The sequence below is a fragment of the Haliaeetus leucocephalus genome, unplaced genomic scaffold (assembly GCF_000737465.1).
Source record: "Haliaeetus leucocephalus isolate CR32 unplaced genomic scaffold, Haliaeetus_leucocephalus-4.0 Scaffold328, whole genome shotgun sequence".
NCBI classification, from domain to species: domain Eukaryota; kingdom Metazoa; phylum Chordata; class Aves; order Accipitriformes; family Accipitridae; genus Haliaeetus; species Haliaeetus leucocephalus.
In genome coordinates this window covers 1685674-1711535 of record NW_010972764.1, presented here as the reverse complement: position 1 = coordinate 1711535, position 25862 = coordinate 1685674, and the positions used below count along the sequence as shown (strand labels likewise).

The following is a 25862-nucleotide window of genomic DNA, read 5'->3' as shown; positions in this document are numbered from 1 at the left end:
AATGTAAATGCATTTGAGCACACATCACATATGGGATAATATAATGCATACACATATATATAAACATATATATGCAAACTTATTTACACTGATTGCTTAGCATTGTGCCAAATGGCTTCCAAAAATACAGTTAGCCTATGCAACTGTAATGTAAGCTGCAAAAGCTTCAAAATGGTCCGAGAAGGAAAACGTAGTATATGTTACAGAGTAAAACCTGCAAGCAAAAATGAAACAAGTTTTGTTAGCTACTTTTTTGATAATTCAGTAAAAATTTTTCTCAAGACTGACCATGAGAGACCATTCTTTGACCTTCTGAAAAATCACTCTACGCCCCTGCGGCATCCAGGCGACCAGCACTGTCACTGCTCGGATAGTTAGCCAACAGACATAAAGACCACAAGCAGCTGTGTACAGTTCGTGGATTTTGGCAGTCCCCGTCCAAAATGACATTAACCATCGGCCAGCAAATACTGAAAACACAAACACTGTTAAATAGAGTAATGCTTTTTGATTTATTAAGGAAGGATGCCTATTAAAAAAACCACTTAATCAAATTTATTGTTAAATATCAATGCACAAATGGTATTCAGCATAAAACAGTATTTTGATACTATACCCATAAGGCACAAATGTGTAAATAGTTACACAGATGATGCCAAATACATATGTAGAATTCCCCCCCTTCCCCCTCCCCCCCCCTTAAAATTTCATTACACCAGCAATGTGATCTGAACTGCAGCAAAACAAAGCAGTGAATACTGCACTGTTCGGAGCCTAAACACGAATCTTCAGAACTGCAAAGGCAGTAATGGATTAGTGCATAAGCCTGAACTTAAATCTTATGAGCTATGTTTGGGTTATTTCACTGCCTCATATAATTTTTTAAGTCTTACTGATGGGGCTTCTGAAGCTCTCCGACAAAAATGGGAGACTCATTTGCCACATTTCATTTTTTTAATAGTGTTTCTGTTCTCTAGTATTACAGTGGAATTATTTTATGTGCTACTATTAAAACCATCACAAAATTTGTAACTCTGATTTCAACACATTATTGACTTTAGGAGCATTAATACAAGGCGGTAAACATTACATGGTACTACGGTAGCCAGGTTATAAAATTTAAATGAGTTTACACATCTTAATTTATTCCAAATTATTTAAAAAAACCCTACAAAGTGCTTTTGATTTGGTTAAAGTACTTATTCATATATATATTTGGGAAGTGCCATGGACATCAATTCAAAGTCTCCTAGTGATTTGTCATGACGACACCTTTAATAAAAGATAACTGTAGAAGACCTGGTAACAACCTATATATTTTCCTTCTCTAAATAGTAAAGCAGGTGCAAGAGTTCCAATTCTCTCTTTCTCTCAATACTACTACAAAGATTGTCTCAGCACTTGGAGCCCTGCCCTTAAAAGAAAATTATTCTACAACAAAACAAAGGAAATGGCAACCTCTGTCAAATACAGGTATTATCTCTACCGTTTAGATTCCAGATGATTATGATTTGATGATGTACCATTAAAAATGAGACATAATTTTCCATGTTTTCTCCTTTTAACTTAAAACAATGGTTTCAAAACATCTGCCATTGTTGAGCACAGCAACATGCTGAGTTGTTTTTAATCTGTTTTACAATAAGAGACTTACCTGGTAAGGTAAGGCAGATAAGACTAGCAATCAGTAATGTTATGCACATGAAAACAATCAGAAGAAATATCTGAAAGAGGAAAAAAAAAGAGAAACAGTTTATAAGAAAGTTACTTAACCAAAGTCAAAAAAACATATAAAAAATACGAACCATCCTAGAAAGGTAGCTAAACCAGAATGTTCAAATACGAACTGATGTTTCACTGTATAAGTAAGTTGGCAGTAAGAAACCCACCCACAAAAACCGATGATAGGTTTTTATGTAGAATAATTAAAAAACCCCAATCTGATCTTTTTGTTTGAGATTAACAGTATGTACTTGATTAAATTTTTTTTTGGGGGGGGGGAATAAAAATCAAACCCAGAGCTTTACATGCTTATTTGTAACTGAAATAACATGAAGGATCAGTTCGTATTGCTTGCTCAATCCGTATGGACGTGATGAGTGAGTTTCAGTGGAAAACTTTCATACATAATAAAAACTGAATATAAACCACCTTCTTCTAGGTTCTTACAACTTGGTTAAAATGAAAATATTTAATGAAAGTGTAGAAAAGATCAGACGTTTACACTTTTTTTTTCCTTCTCAAATGCTTAAAATCAAATTGAGAAAGTAATTAAAATATAGTATTGCTCCATAGTGGAAATCTGAGCGGGAGACACGTTTTTCATAAGATGAACCTATCTGAGTAGAACCAAGGTCAATACACCAAAAATCACAACTGAAGCACTTACAGTGATCCTGAATTCCACTATTTACATATTTCAAACAAGTGGAATCAGGGACATAGAATCGTATCGATGAGCTACCATGTGTTTGAGATGGTGCAAGCATCTCTTGATGAAAACAATGGAATTCAGTTAAATCAGATTTTTTTTGTATTTCTACATTCTACAGAAGTCTCCAAAGAAGAACTTAAAATGTCTAGATGAAGGTAAGTAGACCAGAAAAAACAGTCTTTGGCAGCTGAACATGAAACCGCTTAGTTATCACCAGGCTCAAGGTCAGCACCGCAAATTACTGAAAGCTTATACTATGCAATGGTTTGAGAGGGGGAGACAATTTCAGCACCTGTCCTTATCCAGAGGCATCCACAAAAATAAAATAACCCATGCAAAGGTAGCTCTAGAAAGGATTTAATGAGTCCCTAGGTTAACACACCCCTTCCTTGAAAACAGCATGTCCACATTACAGTTGTTACGTGTTGCCAGGTCAAAGTAAGTGAGAATCCATTTTAATTACCTCCTTATCAGCCAATCAGGGAACTAATTTCAATTAACCTGTCTGTCCAACTTCATATGAACTTGACTCAGTTTAAGTGAAAATGTCACACAAGTATCCCATTTTCTTTAAAAATAACACTATAAAGGCTTATCTGAACTTTCAAACATGTCTAAGCAATGCCTTCTGCCTATTACCCCAGTTTTCAGCTGGACCAGTTTCCTGATCCAGCTCATCATGTGTGTGTTCTAGCACAGGCATTCATGCTAAGAAGGGAAGAAACGAACAATTGCCATGGAAAGAAGACTGACACCGCTCCTTTCAGCAGTAAGTGCATATTTATGCTTGATTAAATTGGTATCAGTCAGAAAGCGTGCTGTGACTTCCCGTTACGACCAAACGAGAGGGGCAAATTCATTCTGCTTCCCTAGCCTTTTCACCCCCTGAGCTACTTCGTCCCACTCCTTCCTCTACAACAGTGCTGTAGCTCATGCATTCCTGTGTTTAATATAGATGCAACGAAGTTCTCCATTTAATTTCTTAATAAAGCAAAATAGTTTAAAATACACTTCAGCTACAAGACTGAAGTATGCCCTCTTGAAAGCCATGCCTTGTCAGAGACACCCCTGAACTACCTTTTTGCTGGGGGGTTATTATATTTCTCTCCAGTACTAACCGTTAGGAAAATAAGATGTGAACTAATATATAATACACAACACGTATGTGATCTATAAATAAAATGGTAACTGAAGGTCTTAAGTTACGGACTGAAAAAAGCTGTATGTGAGAATAACTGTAAGTCTACCTTTTAGAAAAGTGCAAACTGTACAAAACACAAAACAACATGACCCACCACTTGACTTCTGGTAACATGTGGGTCAAATCTTTCTTACAAGAAAAATTATACCCATTTTTCAAATGCCTTTCCCTTTTCTCTTAATGTGTTAGATATACCTACCCTGAGCGGGAATTTTAAAGGCCTACGATAAGGCTGGAAACCCACAGGTCCTCCTTGTTGAAGTATGGCTTGATGGGCTGCATGAAGACCTTCTCCCACAACTGGAATGGCATTATTATTGCGAGCATGCTGGTTGTTAGGCTGCTGGTTTGCATTGTTTTCATTCTCTTCCTGGTCACCAAGTAGGTAAGAATGGAGATCTCTGCAACAATCAAAATCTCAGTTTTGTTCTGTTTGATATGAATGAGATCTTAACAGAAAGATAGGCCTACTCAGAATGACTACAAGTTGTACAAAACTTATTCAGGAGTACTGGCAGAAGCTTGATAAAGTAAAATAAACCATTTTCTGTTAATGTACTCAATGTCATCCTAAACAGAATTTAGAAGAAAAATGCTAGTGTGGATGCAGATTACAACAGTGGGAATACAGCCACAAATAAAGATCATGTAGCTGTTTGCTTTAAAAATAACATCTGGTATTAAAGTTGTGCATATAAAGGGAAAATTGCATTGATAGTTCGTGTAAGCAGGCAGCTCAACTGACACCTTTTATTTTACAGCTACTAAGCTTTATTTGAAACAATTGCCTTCAAACCTAAACTGTACAAGGACAGTACTGTATTGTGATAGACATGTTTTTGAAAGTACAGTCAGGCAGAGTCTTTCAAGAAGATTCTAAATTGCTCAAAACCTGTTCACAACTTCCTAAGAACATCAATCCTAGAAACAGTCAATCTACTTTAAAAAGAATTCTGTTGATATTTCCTGCATACATCATTAGCAGATGGATAAATTTGAGTTTGATCCAAAAAAACCCCAAACCCAATATGAACATTTAGAAGTTAATTTTCCTCAGCTTTAGCAGAATTTGCATTACCAGTAAGACACATACAGCTATTCTATTGGCAGACTATGAAAGCAGAGGAAAGATTTTCATCTTTGCTCAACTAAAATTGCTGAAGAGATATTTCACAATCGTTCTTAACAGCTGCAACCGAGAAAGCAAAGCCATTTCTATTATCATCTCCAAAATTCTCTTCTTGCATCATACTTAAACACTATCAAAATATGGACAAATTAATTAAAAAAATAACTTTGCAAAATGCAAACTAAGAGAACAGGGATGGGGAGTTTCCTTATGAGAAGCTAAAATAAACATTTTGGTTTGTAGTGGAAAAACAAAGGCTTTCATTCATTTTCTCAGAGTCTCAGAGACACAACTTAGCAAAGAATAAATAAATCTTCACCCTAATAGTGCTGCATTGGCACAACCCACAATGAGCAAGGCACGGTGGGAGAATGCCAATATACTTTGAAGCTAAATTTAAAACTTTACAGAAACAAAATCAACCTTATTTTTTTCTTGACTAATTTGGCAAACAACATAAAAACTAAAAAATAATTTCAAGTGCTAGAACTCTGCCTGGCAGTGTAAAATAAAGAGCCTCACTGTGTATAATCATTTACTTCAGCTGACAAAGATACAGTTTTATCCTTCTTTAGAGACTGAACTTTTAACTTTAAAATCCTCAATTTAAAAGTATTCACTACTGCAGCTTAATGTGCTAAATAATTTTCCTTTTTTTTTCCCCCTTCTTACAATAAGAAATGCAAGATGCGCACACAAGTTTTATTTTGATAACTCATGGAAATGCTCCGCTGACACTTACCTCTTTCATTTTTCCATATAGTAGGAAGTTAACAAGCTGTTAGTAAAAAATCTGTAAAAGTATGACTAAGTAAATGCTGTAATAGTGTGCCAAAAGAATTACTTGTAAAAGACTAGTCCGGAAGTAGGTAAAACTACTGCTTAGGAGAAGGTACTTCCATAGGAAATCACTATAGAAGTTTTACATCATTTATTTATCTGTAAAATAGCTATTAAAGCTACTTGTTGGGATAACTCTCTTGAAAGCATGCTGCTTTCACGTTAAAAGGCTAAGCTGGACACAACGCCTGTAGTTGACTTTGGCTTTCTGTACTTACAGCAAGTATCCAGCAGTAACAGTCCATGCTCGTACAAGACCTTTCAACCACTGTCTTGTATGTCCTTGTTCTAGCAAAGCTGGAAGCACCACCTGAAGCAAAAGGAGCTCTAGGGAAAGTTCACTTACTGGAGCATCACTAGAAACAATGGGGAGGGCAGAAAGTCAAACATAAGGAACATTCTAATAGTAATCTTTTACACTGAATCATATTAACACCACCACAATAAAAAAATATATTGCACACCAATAGGAACAATTCTTAGGTTTTTGCATACATTTTTCCTTATATACTACTCTGAGCACACGGGTTAAGTGTTCATGAGTGTTTAGGCACTTAGGCGCACAAGAAATTTACGAAAAAACATGGAGAAAGATTATATCAGAGAACATGATTTGCTCTTCTATTTGCTTCTATCATTGCTGTTTCAATTATTACTTAGAAAGATACTGTTACCATTAAAAAGAAATGCAGTTACGGGTATTCTTTTATTCTTGAAGCAGCGACAGTCAGGAATGGATGTGCAAAACAAACATGGCAGAAGCTTCACTACTGAAAAGCTGAAGGGGAAAGTGTTTTGAGGGCATATAAAAGCCAAATAGTTATCATTGTGGAAGTAATACAAAATGCCTTCTATTTTTCTTAGTAGCTTTTTATTTGACAAATTGTGTGATGTATCCACACCCTTTATCTTTTTACTTTTCTAGAACAATGAAGTTCAGATTAATTGAAAACAAACAAAATAACATACCAAACGATGCCACATTAATGCTCAAAGAGCAAAAATACACTTTTTTCTAGTTATACGGAGACTGAAAAAATCATCTTTTTAAAATTAAATGCTTACCTGTAGAGCATAACATTATATGGAAGAAAGTTAGGCAGGAGATACTTAATAATGCGTATAGGAAGCCAGAGCATGAGCAGTACAATTGATCCAAAGACGATCTACAACAAGGAAGTTTAACAACTTAGTCCAAATTGCAGAACCAGCCAAACCTAGTTTCCCACCCATCTCTCTAACATGTTTCCTGTGTGTGGTGGGTTAGGCCTGGCTAACAGCCAAGCACCTAACCAGCTGCTTGCTCATTCACCTCTCCGGCTGAATGGGCCACTTGCTGTCACACAAAAGTTTCAGGCAGCTAAAGCATTATGATTATCTAAGGAGAAAACACTCTGAAAGGTGGACAGGTCAGCTCCTCTCACGTACTGAAGGGCTCTCTAATAGAACTAAGATCTCTCTATGAGCTTTCACTGCTCCAAGCACGTTAGCTGTATTAATACAGTACATCAAATAATAATGTTTCTGATGTATCAGTTTTCACAGTTGACATGACACTTATGTCAAAGACAGCCCAAGACACTTCCCCTACTGCATGCTAGGCAAACTTCAGACAAACAAGCAAAAAGAAAAAAACTTCCATTGTTTTCAATATCTTACAATGATAACCTGGAAACAGACACCACTGGCTAGATCAGCATAATCCAAATCAAAACTTAACCAGAAAGTTACTCTACCTCTGCTGCACTACTTCAGCTGAACTGGATGCACAATGTTTAGTGCAATAACTAAGAGCATCATGAAAAGAGTTACATGATATACAATACCCATAATAACAAACACTTGCTGTCTGAATACACAAACATTTCCTGTGATTTTGCATAAGAAGATATCACAGAAAAAGTTGGTTTGGAAGGGACCTCCAGAGGTAAACTACCCCAACCCTCTGCTCTGAGCAGATCCAGTTACATCAGGTTGCTCAGAACCTTATCCAGTTGAGTTTTGAGTATCTCAAGACACAGAACCTGTTGGCAACTTGTTCCAGTGTCTAATCACCTTCACAGTGAAAATGTTTTTCCTTAAATATGCAGTAGCATATATGGGAGCTAACGTATGAAATTTTCTTTCCAAATAAAGAAATTTTTGAGAAAAGTCCTTACCACTGATAAGATAAACCTCCTGAGATGTCTATAAATGGGCAAGTGAATCATTTCCTGCACGGGATTGAAGTCTGGATCATTCAAATTCCTGAGAAACCATAAGACACCAGGTCTCAATACCTGAAGTAGGGAACAGAAAACAAGATATGAAGAGAAAATTATCTTTGTATCCTTTGTTTTTCAATTTGGATAACACTGCTGCAGCAAATAAGTTTTAAACATAATAGGGTTATTTGTTGAACAAAGTTCAACAATATGGTACAGAAATAGAACAAAGGAAGCATTATCATAGAGAAGTAGAGAAGCAATAACCAATTACAAGCTTAATTTTTAAGTATTAATCAATCTTAAACAACTGAAATGTATTTAGATTCCTTTGAAGGCAACACCCGTGTTTAAGAACTCTTTGTAAACTAAAAAATCTAAGTAAAATATACTCTAAATCATCATTTCCCACCACAGTAAGTATCAGTGTGGCCTTTTTTACATAAGGCTGAAATCCAACATACACACACAAAACACAGTAGCAGCAATACCCACATGTGAAAGATTTAACTAAGTTCAACACACAAGCTTCTCTATGTTACATACCAATCCTGTTCTTATAGACTTACCTCTCTCAGTAAAAGAATGAAGGATGCAAAATAAAAGACGTAAACCATTCCAACTAACCAGTGCAGAAACATTGTGGTACCTGGGGCAGACTGAAAGCTCAATTCTCTGTCTTTCAAAGTGGCATCAAACATCTCCTAGAAGGTAAGTAATAAACAAATATGAATAAAGTTTGGCAAACCTACACAGTTACTCATTTTGTTTACCCTAGTTAATATATACTACTAGGCATTTAATTTAAATGCCTGCCTCATGCAAACAAATAAATAATTACAGCATTTAATTAGAAAAAAGGGAATAATTTACAGTAGGAACAGCAAATAAAGATCAATTTCTTTCTTCTGACAGAAAGAAGAAAGAAGTCAACTCTAACACTAACATACACTACATAAGTTATAAATCAGTTCAAACAAAGTGGTCGTGATCGAAGCAAATACTTATTCCCTTAAGTAAAATTCTATTTCTACTAAGGCTAGAAGAAATTAATTTTCTCCATTTGAAATTAATCACTTAATTTTTTTTTCAGGACAGAAAAGCTGTCCTCCTCAATTCCAAACACAGTATGTATCTTGTTCAAAACATAAAGAGATTGGACAACTATTAAAATATGAAGTTGCTACCATTTCACATAAGATAGCTACATAAAGAGGTTTATTTAGTACACAAGTTTGCCTGTAAGTTCATTATCACAGTGGTCTTGTAAACGCAGTAAAAAGGATCAGGATCTTGTTATTTTAATCATAGCATGTTAATTTGTATTTAGTAACATAACGGAAAACAAAATTAGCATTAAGCAGTACCTAAAAACCCCTTTCCCTCTGGAAATGCTGTTTATAAAAACAGCAAGACTGCTGTCAAACTCCTATCCACAACCCTCTTCTCATCAGAACTTTTTTTCCTTTAAATATAAACACTGTTAAAAAAGATTTTATCCCACTTATTTCCATTCTTACCAAAGAGCATATATCCAGCCACCAGCCACAGATGAGAGGAAACACACCAATTTCAACAACCACTAATAAGGAAACCTTTAGGAAAAGAGAAAAGAACATCTCACTAGTTTAACAGAAATTGCTAAGAACATTATAATGTAAGCTTAAATTGAGTGTGGTTTTTCCTACACACAAAAAAATAGGATTACCTTGACAACAATATAGCAAACTCCTAATAAACGACGTGATCGCTGGAACTTAACAAGGGCTGCCAAACCCTGAATAGTTTTGTCAAGAAAATAATACTGAAAAATACTTTATAACATAGTTTGATTCATATCAAACACTATTACTATGTGGCTTTTAGCTACAGGAAATTTTATAAAAGGCAAAAGTGAAATAGGAAGTATCTACTTTATCAGGGCTCTATTTTCAAAATTGGCTGTGACTCTGGAAGTCACAACCTGATGTGCTGGATAACCCCCCCAAACATGCATCTAAAATAAAAGAATAAATACATAAATAATAGTACTACCACCTTTCTTAAATTAAGCATCCAAAAATTTTCTCAAGAAACAAAGAGTTGCCTTTGAAAACGTCTGCCGCGAGTAAGCAAGTTTCAAAACTGAAGGCCTACCTTAAATGGTAGCTTTCCTTTTCATGCTATCTGAAACAAATTCTCACCTTTTCCAAGAAAAGCCAGATACATATTACAGTTTGGGGTTGGTTTTTTTTTGTTTTCTTTTAGGAGGCAAAACAGAGACATGCCAATCAACTGTTTTACCACATTTGCACTGCACATTGGTATAGCAAGGTCTAAAGTTGATGTTAGCGTTGCGTAGTCTTGAACAGAAAATTGCTAACAAACATTTATTCTTTCAAATTGAAGTAGGTGTAGTCCCTTTAAAAACATGCCCCTGGAACGCAGACTTTTAACCTGTGACCATATCCTTCTAGCTCTGCCGTGACTTAATTTTCTCTGTAATAATGAGGGTTATCACCTGAAAGAAATCCTTGCTGAAAACTCTCAGTGGTTCAGAGACATAAAAGAGAAATGTAAACAATCCACACTCTAAAGATCTGGCAGAATCAAAAAGATGTGAATAAATTTCCCATCGTACGCTACATGTTTTCATAATCTCATTTCTCTTTCTACTGCAACTATGTAGCCCACAGCAATAGTATAAGGGCAGTGAGGAAAAAAAAATGGTTCTACACTCATCTTCTCAGACAGACCTTCAAAATTTAGTTGGAGACCTTCAAGCAAGCATAAAAGCCTGTGATTTTGTGTTGTTAAACATGTGCAAGTGTTCTGAAGAATGCAGTCACACTGACAACTTTTAAATGTCCAAGAAAACAGGAGAGACCTTTTCTTCTAATTTCACCAAAAGAGCAGAGCAAAACGGTAAATTAATTGCATCTGCATCATGTCTGTGCCTCCTCAAAATATAGCCAGAAAAATGATTTAGATGTAAAATCTGAACCAGGTAACTACTGACAAAAGGATACATGACAAACAATTAGAGTCACTGCTAGCAGAACATATCCGACTATAGTTGTAATCAGGCCTTCAAAATGAGATGCTTGAACCTGGAGGGGACAGAAAAAAAGGGAAAATTTATCAGTCTCTTAAAAGATTACATCTCCTTTTTATGTAATTAAGATAAATTTCCTTACCTCAACTCTTCAAGAATGGCAACAAGTTTCTTTAGTTTTTACATATTTTAATAACCTACTACTTTTTTGGTATTTCCATCAAGAGTAGAAGATGTTTACATTTACTGGAAAAGTCTTAACAACTACTTTCTTCAAACATGAAACAACCTCTATATACGAAACAAAAAGTGTCACCTTACACTACCTCACTACCTCCTAGCTTTCACTACCTATTATCATCAGCTATGAATATTACTCAGTACACAAATTAAAAATGTACATGAGGAAGAAGAGGCTGTTAAAAAAAAGTATGCATTTTTTTGTAAAAGGAGGAAACCTTCACTTGAAGTGTAAATAATGGAGGAAGTGGGAAAGAGTGACAGAAATTTTTTAGTCATAAATTTAAAAAGGTTTAAGGAGAAGAAAAGAGAGACACTCCAGGTTACTTTTGTGATCACAAATAAAAGTGGAAGGATGCTACAAAAATATTGTGATGAAAGAAATAGCAGCATTTTTTTTCATTTTGAGATTATAGAACAGTACTTACATATTCCTCAAAGCCCAGGCCAACAATGGAGAAGTGACCGATGTGGTACGGACAAAATGCTGCATAACATAAGCAGAAAGAAGCAGAAAAAATGGGCATGAAAACTGCTAAATGGAGCCTTATTTGCAGGATGTGTATTGTAACATGGTAATTATTCTACTTCGCATCAATTTTGTGAAAACAACTAAAAAAAATTTACTTTGTGCAAATATTTGCAAGTGTTACATTTCTATAAATTTACAAACATTGAAAATCAGATCAGAATTCACACTGAAAGACTGTAAATAATATAAAACTACACAGAATAAGAGGACATTCTTTTCCTTCTTAGCTCGTCTTGCTGTGTGTAGATTAATTAAGTTTCTCAGTCTTAGGTACTAGGGTGGTATCGCTCTCAGACTGCTGTAGGAACCTGTTCTGCATATTCACTCCTTCTCACGCACTAAAAGACTTAAGTAGCCATTTTACAGCTTGGACAGATGGGACTTGCTTTAGCAAAGTTTCAGTTTTAGTGCTTTAGCTCTTAAGAATACTGTGAAAAATGCAAGCCCTGCAGAAATCTGCAAAGGGAAAAGAAGATGAGGGAGAGCAAGATGATGCTCCAGTGAAGGGGTGATGAGCAACTGAGAAGTCTTTTACTTTAAATTAATGGACTAAGGACCGTCATCATTCCCGAGAACTCACTCTCGCCAATTCTGCGGTCTCAGGAGGAATGAATTAAAACACACAGCACTTTCCCCATTTTTGGACACCTGTGTATTTGCAGGATCAAGTAGATGTTTTAGCTCACTCTCTGGTCTTCTAACCGACCTACGAAGGACTACAGAATTCAACATCACTTTCCTACAGGAGTAGAGGGAGTCAATAGGAAGTAAAGGGCGACAGTAACTGCAAGCTTTTATCTTCACCTATACTGCGTTCACTATATCATGATAATCCACTCTGGGGACTGCTGTAGACTAAACATACCCTCAAATGAAAAGCCTGATGATTTTTTTTCTATCCTCCTCATTCACGTATGACCAATATGTGAAAAAAACTACGAAAAGATTCAGCAGGATTTGTATTACCCTAATCAACGATGAGAAAGTTTTAATCTACGTCCCTCTCGGAGAAATCAGTAGTTACTGGGAATAGCAAAAATGTAAAAGATAAAAGGAGGACCTGAGCTCTTCCTGCCCGTTAAGAACAAGAAAAAGAAAAGTGAGATAAAAAAAATAAGTCACATAACTCCTATAGACATCAGGCTCAGACTTAAAAGTCATATCTTTTTGACAGTGTTTTATGAGATTAGAGTGCATAGTTTATCATGTTTTTTAAATAACTTTCTTTGAAAGAGAATTTCTAACAGATCCCTTTCATTAAAAAGTATGAAGCAATACAAACTCCTCTGCAAGTACAAAAATGAGCTATAGAAAATATGAATTAAGTCAAACTTAATTAACTTGTCCAAGAGAACATCATAGGAGAATTTCTGGACCTGTAATTAAGGTTCCAAATGCCTTCCTTCTGGTTTATCTTCTAGAAAGTACCTCCTGTGACATTTGAACTAGGACTGTAATTACGAATAACTAGAGATTTGGCAGTTGTAAATTAGGCAGTACTACTTCGCGGGAAAGATACTAAAAATAAGCTTGAGCAGCACAAATTAAATTCCCAGATCTCCTGCTCACTTGCTTGGGAAAGTCATTCCCCTTCTCTACTTGTTAGTTTCCCACTTGTTAAAGCACACATAGAGCTACTGAAAACACATCTATGTGACAACCTTATTAATTATTCTTATTACTCACTTATTATTGAATTTAAACCAAGGATTTAGAAATTTGATAGTTATTATCTACTTATTAAAAAAGCCTAAATTTTATAGCAGCTAAAAAAACCTAATAAAATTTCAATAACTACAGATTAAAACAGACTAATTATCAGAAAGAAATAATTCTAGTATTTTCCAACTCTTATTAGAACAGTTATATTTTTTTGTGAATCAAGTATACATCATAATTCTTTTTATTTCCTTTTGATCTGCTGATTCATTTCAGTAACCAGATGCTCAAATCACTGGTTCAGTATTGTGAGCTTTACTTCGCCAGCAAAAATTTCTTATCTACAGTATAACTTCAGTTTTTAAATCTCAAACTCTTCTGCCAAGAAAGACCACTCAAAAAACCAAAGCAACATAACCAATCCCTTTCTAAACTGATAATTCAGAGTAAGTCAAATTTTGTGTCCAGTACTTCTTCAAGTCCATAAAATGCTCTATCTTGTCACTAAAATGCTGCTGCTTCTGCACAGAGTTGTGTCAAATTAACACTAATGAGCTCAAGCACCATAATCTAAAAGCTTCTGTTAGCAGCAAAACAGGCAAAACTTAGGCGCAGGGTAGAGCTGTTACTCTACCATGTCACTCAACACGTAGAAGGTACAAAAAAAACCCCCACAAACCTGAATCAGAGTCTACTGCCTCTCAGGAGGTTCTTAAAAAAAAATCTATATATTCTAAATTTGTTACCAATTACCTTTCTGCAGTAAAACCAGAGCAGAAATGCAAATTTACCCTACATATTATAAGCAGTAAATATAAAATAGGAATTCAGAAACTCTCAAGTGGGAGCTTACTGCTATTTATAAGGTGGCAGGCATTTTACCCTTTTCTTTTAGGGTTCAAATGATTGAGAAATATACACTTACAGTTTGGGGATTTTTAAATTTTTTTTTAAAGTTATGACAATTTTATGTCCTAGCACTAACTATACATGGAATCAGAACATGGAAATATTCCTGTCTTGTACTAGAAATAGAAAGAGTCTTGCAAACATCTGAAGTTGCATTTCAGCCTCAGCATCTACAGGAATCAGAAAGGAAAATAAAGCAAAATACACCACTGATTAGAATTTACTATTTACATTTGCTCACAAATTAAATTCCAGGAGGTTCCTCCTTCAATTTAACAATATTGCAAACATTTTTTTCTGTGCTTTGGTTGACAACATTAAGGTTTTGGTAGATTTCCTATTTTAATCCTATTCACTTAAAGGAATTAAAATGACAAAACTAGAAGCACTAAAGATTTATTATTTATATTCCCAGCTCATTTGTGGTTCCATTTTCAGATGTCACAACTTCGTTTACTCTGAGAGAACAGCCTTGATATTAACCTGCATTATCACTTCATAAAGAAGGTTCTTTTTAAAACCTAAGAGCAAATGGTACTTACCAAACACAAGTATGAACAACGTATTTAAAGATACCACCCAAAAGACATGTTCCTGCAAGGAGTATGGGGGAAGGAGGGAAGAAGACGAGAAGGAAACAGTACATAAATATCAGTCATTTCAATAAGTGATTTTACTTTTGTATCTAAACTTATCTCAACTGCCTATTATTACCAAAACTTGCACATCTCACACATCCCAGGTTAGAGCCAAGAAATTTGCTCTAACACAAAGACCAAAACATGCAGGACAGATTATGAAAACATCTTTTTACATTCACGGACATTTACCTAGATAAGAGCACTTATATTAGCTTTAACACTCTTATTTTGTAAAAATAAGCTTTTACTTTAAAATCAATATAATAGTTCTGCTCTTAAAAACAATTACATGAAATGTATGTGGATATTTGTTTTATAAATAAGAAAATGTTAATCTGAACTTTTAACAACTAGACTTTGTCACAGGAAACCCCTTAACAAAACTGACAGCTCTCACTAGAAATGACAGCACGTCTCTTTTAATATTATTTTTAGCTAAGATGTGAACTCAGCCGTAAGTAAACTGGAGTTTTAATTCTTTTGATATTAATATTTAAGGTAAATCACCAATGACATAATAAGCTACATTATTTTAAACAGGAGACATTAAACTAAGACATTTATTTCAGACATGAGACATTTATCCACCACAGTATCTAATAAACACATTCCTATTTAGGAACTGTATTTCCTTCACACATTAAATAAAGTAAAATTTATACTGCTGGAAAAGAGCATAGATCTATTTTCCCTTTAAAATATAAATGACTTCTCTTTTTAAAATAAGTGATCTGGCAGATGATATACCCAATGAACATAGCTGTGATAGGTTCAAGTTTTGCTGCTGTTGACTCTGCACTGTCTCTCCCCTGACTCTCAAGTCAGAGCTAGACATCTCTGCAGTCACGTAGGATGGGCAGCAGAGCGCGCCCTTCAAATCAACTATAAGAAAGCCCACTAGAAGACATACATTATGTATGTAAGAGTTTGTCATGGAGCTAATCAACATGGGTTCACCCACAAATAAGTGTTAAAAAGCCAATAGCCTTTTTAGGATTGCTTTGCTAAATTATCTTTATCATAAAGATTTCTGGAACAAATTTAAAAGATCCGTGCTCCACAACACAGAGTGACTACTGTGAAGATTTTTTTAAAAAAGATTTGATACTGGTATCAATTAAAATAACATTCAAGAAGAGAAAAATTCTAGGGAGAAGCAAAAACAAACAAACAAACAAACAAAACAACACCACAAACAACCCCAAACCAAAACCCCAAATAAAGTCAAGAAACATAACTAAGGATCTTAAATTTTAAAATCTAGTCTACACTAAAAATTCGTTGGTGGTGTTCTGGTGGTATTAGGGCAAATCAGAGAAGTCTCAATGAAGACACTATTTTAATCGTAACAAAGAGCAAAACTTAAGGCTAGAACAGATATGAATTTTCAGTGTATGCTTTTTTACAATGTCTAGTTTTTATTTAGAATGGAGTTATGTGATCCAAAGTTCCCTACGTCTTTTAAGAAATTCCACTTTTATGCCACACACACACACAACTCTACGCTGTGTAACTCCTTAAAAAGACAGTTTGCTTGAACATGACATCATATGAAAGTCTCTTTAAAGAATGTATATCATATGAAAATAGGGATTTCAAATAGAATGATGTAATTTTAAAAATACAGTTTACTTTTTTTTAAAGCGCCTTCTATAGAAATTCTTGAAATGCAGGATTTCACTTACTAAAAAAACCAGAGATCCATCAAGTCCAAGCATCTGTGAGGATAAGAAAGTTAACTTTATTTACTCATCAGAAAAACTAAGCCACACGCATCTAAAATAAGCCTCATAGAAGCCTTTCACACCAACTTTTAATGTCCAATACAGTCAAAAGCTTTTTTTTATTGCTCAACCAATAGAACCTAGACATAAATTCTTAAAGATAAAGATAGAAACTAAGTTCTTGTTCAACAGAGTAAACTCAAGTTGATCAAAGGTAGTGATATACATGTGGAACATCTTAGCATACATGTATTTATATATGGCAAATGAAACACATAATCAACAAATATATAGGCTATTTCTCTCCAAGACTTTGAAGACTCTGACAAAGTTTTGTATTTGCAAAAGATTTTAGTGACTGAATTGTTATTCAAAAACATGTTCAAACAGCTCAATATTAAAATACAAAAGCAAATTTTTTTTTTCTTCCTAATTGCAAAGTATCAGTTTATGTTGCACTGCAAAAAGTCTATGGTTAGTATTTTACATTCAATGTGTAAAAGCAACTAGTAACAGGATAATGTTTCTATACTGTATGTTATTAAGTTTAGAACAGAATTGGTTTACAGCTAGGAAAGACAGGAAACAAATCCTCCACCACTCTGCACAGCTGTTACGGGAAGCATCCACCCAACAGCCAAAAATAGAGCATCTATTAAAAAAAAAAATATATGTATCTCTCCTTTCCCCCCCACTTCAATCATTTCTTACTATTTCAATCCAGACACTCCTAGTCCATGATTACTGCCATAAAGTACCAGGTTCAAGGTTATTTTGTACCAGGATTTTGCACTAAGTTGCAAGATATTAAAGTTACACATATTTACAAAGTAAACCAAAATGCAAATATTTTTGAAAATTCAGAAAGCTTGCTTGCTATTTTCACAAGATGAAATAGCAGAAAAGCCTACCCCACATTCAATACTCAATGCCAACTAGATGTCTATTGCCTATGCCAGCACATAGGATTGGAAATAGTTATGAGAGTTTGAAGTTGATTTCCGTATTCATGAAGAGGCATCAAAATATTTTCAATTAGGAGTACATCAACATCTCCCAGCACATAAATATAACACACTTGTCTTGAGACACACAGTAGAATAGTTCAGAAACTAGAATTTATGTATGCCCTTTTTCACAACATCTCTTTCAAGCAAAATAAGAAGTTTTCACTAGATACAAAACAAAGATCAAGACCTGTCCCTCATGATGAAAACTGTATTTCTACTACACTGCAATCAAGGCAACAACTATACCACAGCCTAGGAATACAGTGACTAGCTTTACAGCTGTATGCCATAGGCACTAGTGACACTGGTAAATGACATGAAGCTGCTCTATCTACCGTCAGGTAGACTTTGCTGCACGTGGTGAGCTTTGAACTCAGAGGTTGGCTACTTCTAAACCAGATACAAAAAACTATTCTTGAGTCTCTACTCTATGATTACAGTGTACACACATCTCATGCTGCAATTACAGAATTTGTGATCTATAAACAAAACAGAAGCAATGTTACGTTAAAATGCTCCATAATTTTTTAAGAAATACATTTGTCTTTTGCAAATACGTAAATCAAGTAAATTAACCAAAATATCTGGTTCTCTCTTTTCTTTAATACTTTCATGAATACAAAAATTAAGCATTAAGGTATATATAATGCAACACCTATGTGCTCCTAATCTGGCCAAGCACCCTCAATGCAAGCTGAAATTAATTTCTAAACCTGACCAAGTTGAAGACTTCAGAATAGTCTGTGCTAAAACATGTTTTAAGCTGCTACTATATTTCAAATCAAAGAAATGCCTTTTGGATAGTTAACAAGTAGCATAACACATTTTGGTTTTAGTACAATGACTTTTTTAGGTCACTAAAGCCTCCTACTGATAGTTTTCACACTAGACAACAGTATCCAAATCTATCCCAAATGGATTTTAACACAGCAATACTACAAACCATCTCAAGTATGAGTCTGAATTATTCAATTCAAGAAAATGATTCTTACTCACTCGCTCCCAAGTAAGCTCTTCTGCTGCTCGATCCCATTCCAAAGCATTCCAGTTCATGTCATCTGAGGAGACAATGGCCATTTTTACAGCTGTTAGACTCGCCCAAAACAAGATGTAACCACTCCATGCTATGTTTTAAATTAACAAAGACTTAAGTGCCGAACATTCAACTCATAACTGCTGATAGCTTTTCAGCACTCAAAACAAATAGATGAAATTTGCAAAAACAAGATAAATAAGCTGAAGTGGGAATTTACACAGCTTCCTTGAATTATGACAGTTCTATTTTCAATGGTTTCATTTATATTTGAAAAGAACTAGAACATTACTGTTTTGAGTCACCTGTTACCTTGTGCTCCATTGTTTGCATCTGCTGCATCTTCTACTACAGCATCTTCTTCATCTTCATTATCCTCCTCCTCTTCATCTACTTGTTCTTCTTGAATTTCAGGGTTCTCACCTACAACTACGTTCTCAGCAGCTGCATTAGCAGGTTGATCAAGCACAGCGTTTTCAACACCTCCATTTACAACAGCCTGAGCCTGCAGAAACAGGATTTAGTATTGAGTCAAATTGATCAACCTTTCTCAATACTTTTATCCTGTATATAGAAAAAATGAATAGTATTAAAAAAATGTTAATACTGTATTTCCTTTAGATAAGCGTTACATTTGGGACCACTAAAGCTTTTAAAAGAGGAAGGGAAACATTCAGACTTCTTCACAGAGTAGCTGACATTGGAAAGGGCCTCTAGAGACCATCTAGTTGACCCACCTACTCAAAGCAGGGTCAGCTACAGCAGGTTGCTCAGTGCTGTTTCCAGTTGGCTCTCGAGTAACTCTGGAGATGGAGACTTCACAACCTCTCTGAGCAACCTGTTCCAGTAGTTGATCACACTTAAAGAAAAAAAACCCAAACCACCAAACAATCTGTTGTCGGTTTGTTGTTTGTTTGGGTTTTTTTGTCTAAATAGAATTTCCTGTATTTTGAGGCTACTGCCTGTTGTCCTGTCACTCAATATTACCAAGAAGACTCTGGCTCTGTCTTCTTTACGTCCTCCCATCAGGCCACCCTGAGCCTTCTCATCTCCCGGCTGAACAGTTCCAGCTCTCTCAGCCTCTCATCATATGTATGATGCTCCAGTTCTTTAACCATTTTTGTTGGCTCTTCACTGCACTCACTCCAGTATGCCCATGTCTCTTTTGTACTGGGGCAGTCTAGAACTGGACACGGCACTCCAGATGTGGTCTCACCAGTGCTCAATAGAGGGGAACTCTCTTGATCTTATAAAAACTATCATTGTATTAGAAAGACAATAATTCAAGGACAACTCAAGTCAGTCATCAAGCTGAGGAACTGTCTACAAAAAAATTGACATTTATTACAAAAGAACACAAAATTCTAACTACTTCCCCCATGCATGTATTCCTTGTATCATCTCTTCTCCTGCCCAAGAGGCTCCTGTAAGCACTAAAGGGGTGCATGTCTGTGTGGTGGGGGGAGGGCAGAGAAGCTCCAGCTTCAGAGGTTTCAACAAAACCTCCAACTGCTTTGAGAACAGTGAATTGTTACCTCATGAACTACTGAAATAGTTATGAAAAAGACAAAATAAAAGCAAGCTGCATCTTCATTAACTGTGGCTTTATATGCACAAAATTATCTTTAAAAAGTGTAAAGATACAGACATCAGAATCTAAATGTTAAAATTACTTTACAAAAACTATAACAAATCCATTAACATTCCATTTTACAGAACTTCAAAAATGTAACAGTGATGTCACTGAGTTTATACAGGCACACGTGTTCAACTTCTGCTAATGTGCAAATAAAGATACCCTGCAGTAAGACAATGTTACCGTTGGGTTCCGATAATGTATTTATTCACAAAAAAACATTTTCTAAATTTATCATGAACTACTGAGCAGTTAAGTTTTACCTCATTTTGTTGACCAACGCCATTGAGTGGCTGTTGCTGATTTTGTTCCAACCACTGTGGTGCTCCTCCATGGACGATCTGTTCACGTAACCAAACCAGGCTGATAAATGCACACAGAGTGCATGTTACCACAAAACAGCCCTGCAAACAGTCAGCCAGTAAGTTCTCCCTGTTAAAGAAAGAAAAAACCCAAATATAAATGACAAATATATTTTGCTAATAAGACTAAATTTAGTCATTAACTACTACAAACAGATCCTCTTAGTCCAAATCAACAAATAAACTGGTATTTGTGCAAAAAGCTGTATTTATTTATATGTCTAGGTAAAGAAAGTATCTAGACATAATTTTTATTTCATTTTAAAAAATCTGTTCAAAGGTGCTTTCTTTTAGGAAGGCTGTATGTACCTGTGTACAAATGGTTTTAAATGCCAAGATAAACACTGATTTTGGAAAAGGTTTTATTTCCTTCTGGTTTGGTTTGTGAAATTACTACTGTTTAAACATAAATATTCCTGCAAAACAGGATCTGACTCAATAAGAAGAAAAGCTTCAAGAGTAGTTCAGGAAAAACAATCTTCAGGAATAGGAATAGAAACCAAACAGTCACTAAGTAAATGATTTGCTACAGTAAAAGGTCTGTTTAAACGTCTAGATGCATAATATCCAGTCCACTGAAGTATTTTATCTGCTGAGCTACCCTAACTGAAAGAATGGAACTGCTCTACATTTCGGGTAGTCTTTTACCCCAGATATTATCTCTATACTTTAAAAAAATCCTAATCTATCGAGTCATACATAACTGTAAAGCAGCAGCAAAACAAAGTTCAGTTAGCCAACTGAAACTAGGGTTTCATGCAATGCAAGAGATACTTAAATTGGCTTAAGCAATCCTCATCCCTAATTCCAGGTGCCCCCTCCCACTTGTTTCCACCCTTGCACTACTCCTTGATCATGGTGAATTTACTCAGGAAGCTAACCAACTACGATACGTTCTTTAAGTAAGAAATATGCCACTCAAAGAGGTATCAGTCTGGCTCTCCATGCAGCTGCACAGACACTCGTGCCTGCACAGCACAGTGAATACCATGGAGACAAGAAGTCCAAAATGAAAAGATGACACAAGATGGTATTGAAATTGACTCTGTAAAAGAAATTCATGTCAAAGCAGAGCTTCCATGCCATTAAAATCTTACACATACTTGAGTCCTTTATTTTCTCCCTAGACTGTAAAAGACATGAGAAGAGGTGCTCTAGGTTCAGTTGTTTCAGATTCTTCTCAGAAAAATAAAAATAAAATCTACACTTACTGGAAGATAACAGGAAAAATACTGTTACTAATTTCAAGTGAGCATCTCTTTCCATTAATAAAAATTAATTAAAAGTAACATGACCTGATGTCTCAAATCAAATAGCCCAACTGAGTTGACTTAGCTGAACCACACAAGACATTCATTCAAAATTTGCTTGATGTGCAACTGATTCCACTCAAACTGAGTTTCAGTTCCTCAGGTTCAAGATAATGAAAAAAGTAAGAACCAGCCTGAAACTCTGTTGTGTTTGTATTTACTGATTCTTTAAGTAAAACTGATTTGAAAAAGACAAAGATTGACAGTATTCAATAGCATATGGTGATTGAAGCATTAAAATCTAAGTGTCAGCTAGATGGCAATCTGATTAAAAAAAAAATCCCTATCACATAAGAGACCCAGGATGGATAAAATTAAATTCAGAATATAAAAATGTAACAATGCAAACAGAATGCGACACTAATATTATCAGCAATATATATTAATATTCTACTATGCGGCACCTGATTTAAACTGTAGGAAATTATTTTTTTTTAATTATTAAGTGTAATTTTGCAGTGTAAGTTTTCTTGACATCAAATACAAGTCTTCATTAACCAGGGCCCATTTTGTAAAGTCAGTTTTCCAGCTCCAAACACCTGAATAACAGAACTTCAAAGTGAAATTATTTCTACTGTAATACTGTTGGCCATACATCTCGTTATGCAAAGGGTAACGGGCAGCTGCTTGCCTAAGATGATGGAAGATAACAAGCATAACTGGAAGAAAGGGACACTAAGTTCCAAAGCAACCATTTTCACAGTAATCTGACTAGGAAAGTTATTTGTATCAGACTGTTCAAGTACTTACGTTGACAGAATATCTAATGGCAGTGTCAGTAGTGAGCTCACAGAGCCAGTAAACAAGCACTTGTAGATACGACCTGCAGGAAGAAACAGAAGCGTGGTATAAATTCAATTTTGGTTATAGCATCACTTCGAAAGGACCATAGTTATCCTCTTTCATCTGGTGTCCTAACTAAATTTATGACAAGGCAAAAAAAGTCAACTTCCAGTGAACTAACAGAACTCAAGACGATATACAACAACATGGAACAAAGCTGTATTTATTTTAGCTGAACGTTCTTGATTAAGTATACATTCAGAGTGTAAGAATTGCCATACTAGGTTAGACCCAAGATTTATCTAAACCTGCCTCCAGCACTGGTCACACCAACAGATGCCCGAGGAAGAATACAGAAACAGGTTAAAGATACTTGCAGCAATACTTCCTCAGTACATTCTCATATGCTTCACACAAAGCAGCTCAGTTCCTGTGCCATAATATCTCAGTGCTAATTAATTCTTGATGGATTCCGCCCCCCCCCCCTCCTCCCCCCCCATTAATTTGTTCAATCATTTTTTGAACCTATATAAACTTTTGGTATTATGACATCTTGTAGCAAGGAGTCTCACCATTTCATTATCCGTTTTAAATATTTGTTTTATGGATTAATTCTTGATGCTAGTTAATGTTAGCTTTTTAGCACAATTCTTCAGTCACATAATCTTAAAAGGAGATTATCAATGTATATAGTCTACTTCAGAAAATTTGGTTCAGATTCATAGGAGGATGGCACAGAGGCTCAGAACAGGATGAGGAAAGACATAAGGCACCCATACCCAGAAATGCAATTTTTAAGATTCTCATTCCACCCTTTAGGCAGGCATAGGTACCCAAGTATATACTGGCACACTGTGGTTTCTGTGACCTAGAATAAATAGCTCAGTTATTACCTCGTGGATAAACCTGTTTGGAACTTGTAGAAACATAAACTTTCTATCTCTCTCATGAATCAATCCACCAGAAATGCCCAAAAGGTCTACTGTTCACGCTCACCCTTTATATAAGACATAATATAGCGCTTGGAAGAAGTTAACACTTACATCCCCAGTGCAATCCACCCCTCCCGCTGAAGTTCTGACATTGCACAGAAAATAATAATACAAAATTCAAAGGTCTAGAGCAAGTTAGAACACAAAAGAGACAATGGCTGTAGCTGATCTAATGAAAATGTTCAGTCTCACTGTAGTCAGTACTACTTACACATTTTATATTGAACAGTCACTGAATCAAATTTAGCAAGATGATACTGATCCTCTGCTGCCAGTGAGCTTCAATAGTTTGCCTCTGCCTACCATCTAGCTACATGGTGGAGGAATTTCAAAGGGGCAAGATACTGCTGTGAACTCTGCCACACTGAAAAGGTCAAAGAACACAAGCCTTATAACTTCCCATTACACTACACTAGTAGGAAACCACTGTAACAAAACTCATTACTAGATGTTATGGAATAGGAAGGGGATTTTATTATGCAAAATCTCTAAGCAAACTGATCTCTAAGTAAGCTATTTTTCCCTCACAGATTTCACTTGCTCTCTCTTATACAAGCACCAAGACTTGTATGCCCAAGTGGTCTGGACAGGATCACTTGTGGACAACACTAAAGACAAAGGACACCAGCTAGTAAATCCTCATCATACCTCTTCGATTATTCTTGATTGGCATTTATGAACTGATTTTAGACTTCCTTTCATACCCTTCATGTGTAGATACCATTTGGGATCTTTGCCTCATTGTTTTGTTTCACCCTCTTGAGCCTGAGGCAAAATTCACAGTTCCTTATCTGTATATCTTATAACCCCAGTCTTGTTTTTCATCTGCTTGACACCTTATCTTTAGTCTGTTTATTTTCCCTCTTGATTTGAATGAAATCACATATACAGTGCTCTCTGGCAAACAGCAAATACTCCTTTTAGCCCTTCTTCTGCTGGTTCTTGTGGTGCTCACATACACAATTCCAATTTACTCGTGCCAATTTAAGTAGTTCTATTACACATCTCTACAAGTTTAATCTCTACACAATTACATGAAACATGAATACAGCCATTCTCTTCAGCTATATTGTCTTTTTTTTTTTTTTAAATGGCAACTGAATCACTCCAGAAAAATACATTCATATGCCATATCGGAGTGCGAACAGTGATTTCTCAGATTTGAGATAAAGGAGGCACTTCAGACAACCCAACTCCCACTGCCTTAGTGTTCACATTCACTTTACTGAGCGTGCACACCTGTTCCTTACCCCACATACTGCATAGGTACCTCAGGTATTTCACTCTAGGGACCATGCAGCTAAATACAATTATTACAGAGAATAAAACCACTTTGGATTAAATTGGCCCAATTAATCCTACTTCTCTGAACAGATCATAGCAAATTATATAACTGGCTTTTTTCATCCACTCATGTAAACATGCTTTGTGCTAAGAGAATAGCAACAGCATATCAGAGCCTGCTGGGTTTAAGCTGAGGGTAAGAGATAAATTCCTTTTACCCAACCATATAAGATGGGTATGCAATAAAGAAGTGAAATTACGAGAAAAGAATGTAGAATTTATCCCACAATGGGATAACTGCATGACTAGCATGTTAGTCTGCAAGACAGATTTGTTCAACCATACATCTCCTTTGATATGTCTGACAAGTTTTTTATGCTGCACCTCTTTCTTCTGGATATAAAATTATGAGAATACTTCCTTGTGAGGCCAGCCACACACAATTATGTGAGCCATATGACTGAAACAGGGAAGGCAAAAAGATTGCATTAAGAAGTATTTAAATATTACAGAAAATTAAAGATTACATTAAAGGCATTTAATGTAAGAAGACAAGACCTATACTAAATCACATCCATGAGACAGACCCTGACAAATTTCAACAGTAAATGGATATTTCAAGGTTTGTTAGACTGAACGGTTCTACCATGTTGGGTATCTTCCTGTGCAAATATGTTACCCTTCACACATTAATCCTTAAACAAATCCATAAACAGGGGTACAGGTGCAATGTTAGAGACACAAACTAAGACAAAGTAAAAAAATGGTCACTCGTAAATAAAAATCTTAAGTCAGTTACATTGGCTTAGTAAATGAGTATCAAAATCCAAAAATGACATTTGTAAAAAAACCAAACAAGTCTTATATAACTAAGGTGTAGGTGGTGACCTCTGGTAAAGTTTCAG

At 35.5% G+C, this 25862-nt stretch overlaps 1 protein-coding gene across 3 annotated transcripts in view; it reads right to left on the bottom strand.

The window, feature by feature from the left end:
- Positions 1–25862, bottom strand: part of MARCH6 (membrane-associated ring finger (C3HC4) 6, E3 ubiquitin protein ligase) — a 51775-nt gene that overhangs the window by 15191 nt on the left and 10722 nt on the right. For 2 of the 3 annotated variants that reach the window (XM_010571441.1, XM_010571439.1), the window contains exons 4-20: positions 22649–22721; positions 20490–20658; positions 18903–19095; positions 18554–18615; positions 16509–16541; positions 14725–14776; positions 11511–11569; positions 10817–10897; positions 9517–9585; positions 9329–9403; positions 8378–8512; positions 7764–7883; positions 6670–6770; positions 5823–5960; positions 3835–4036; positions 1655–1724; positions 289–485 (exon numbers count right to left, since the gene is read on the bottom strand). In XM_010571441.1, the coding sequence (XP_010569743.1) occupies positions 289–485; positions 1655–1724; positions 3835–4036; positions 5823–5960; positions 6670–6770; positions 7764–7883; positions 8378–8512; positions 9329–9403; positions 9517–9585; positions 10817–10897; positions 11511–11569; positions 14725–14776; positions 16509–16541; positions 18554–18615; positions 18903–19095; positions 20490–20658; positions 22649–22721 (1829 nt within the window). The remainder of the gene's footprint in view (positions 1–288; positions 486–1654; positions 1725–3834; positions 4037–5822; positions 5961–6669; positions 6771–7763; positions 7884–8377; positions 8513–9328; positions 9404–9516; positions 9586–10816; positions 10898–11510; positions 11570–14724; positions 14777–16508; positions 16542–18553; positions 18616–18902; positions 19096–20489; positions 20659–22648; positions 22722–25862) is intronic. The other variant, XM_010571440.1, reaches the window with a different exon arrangement.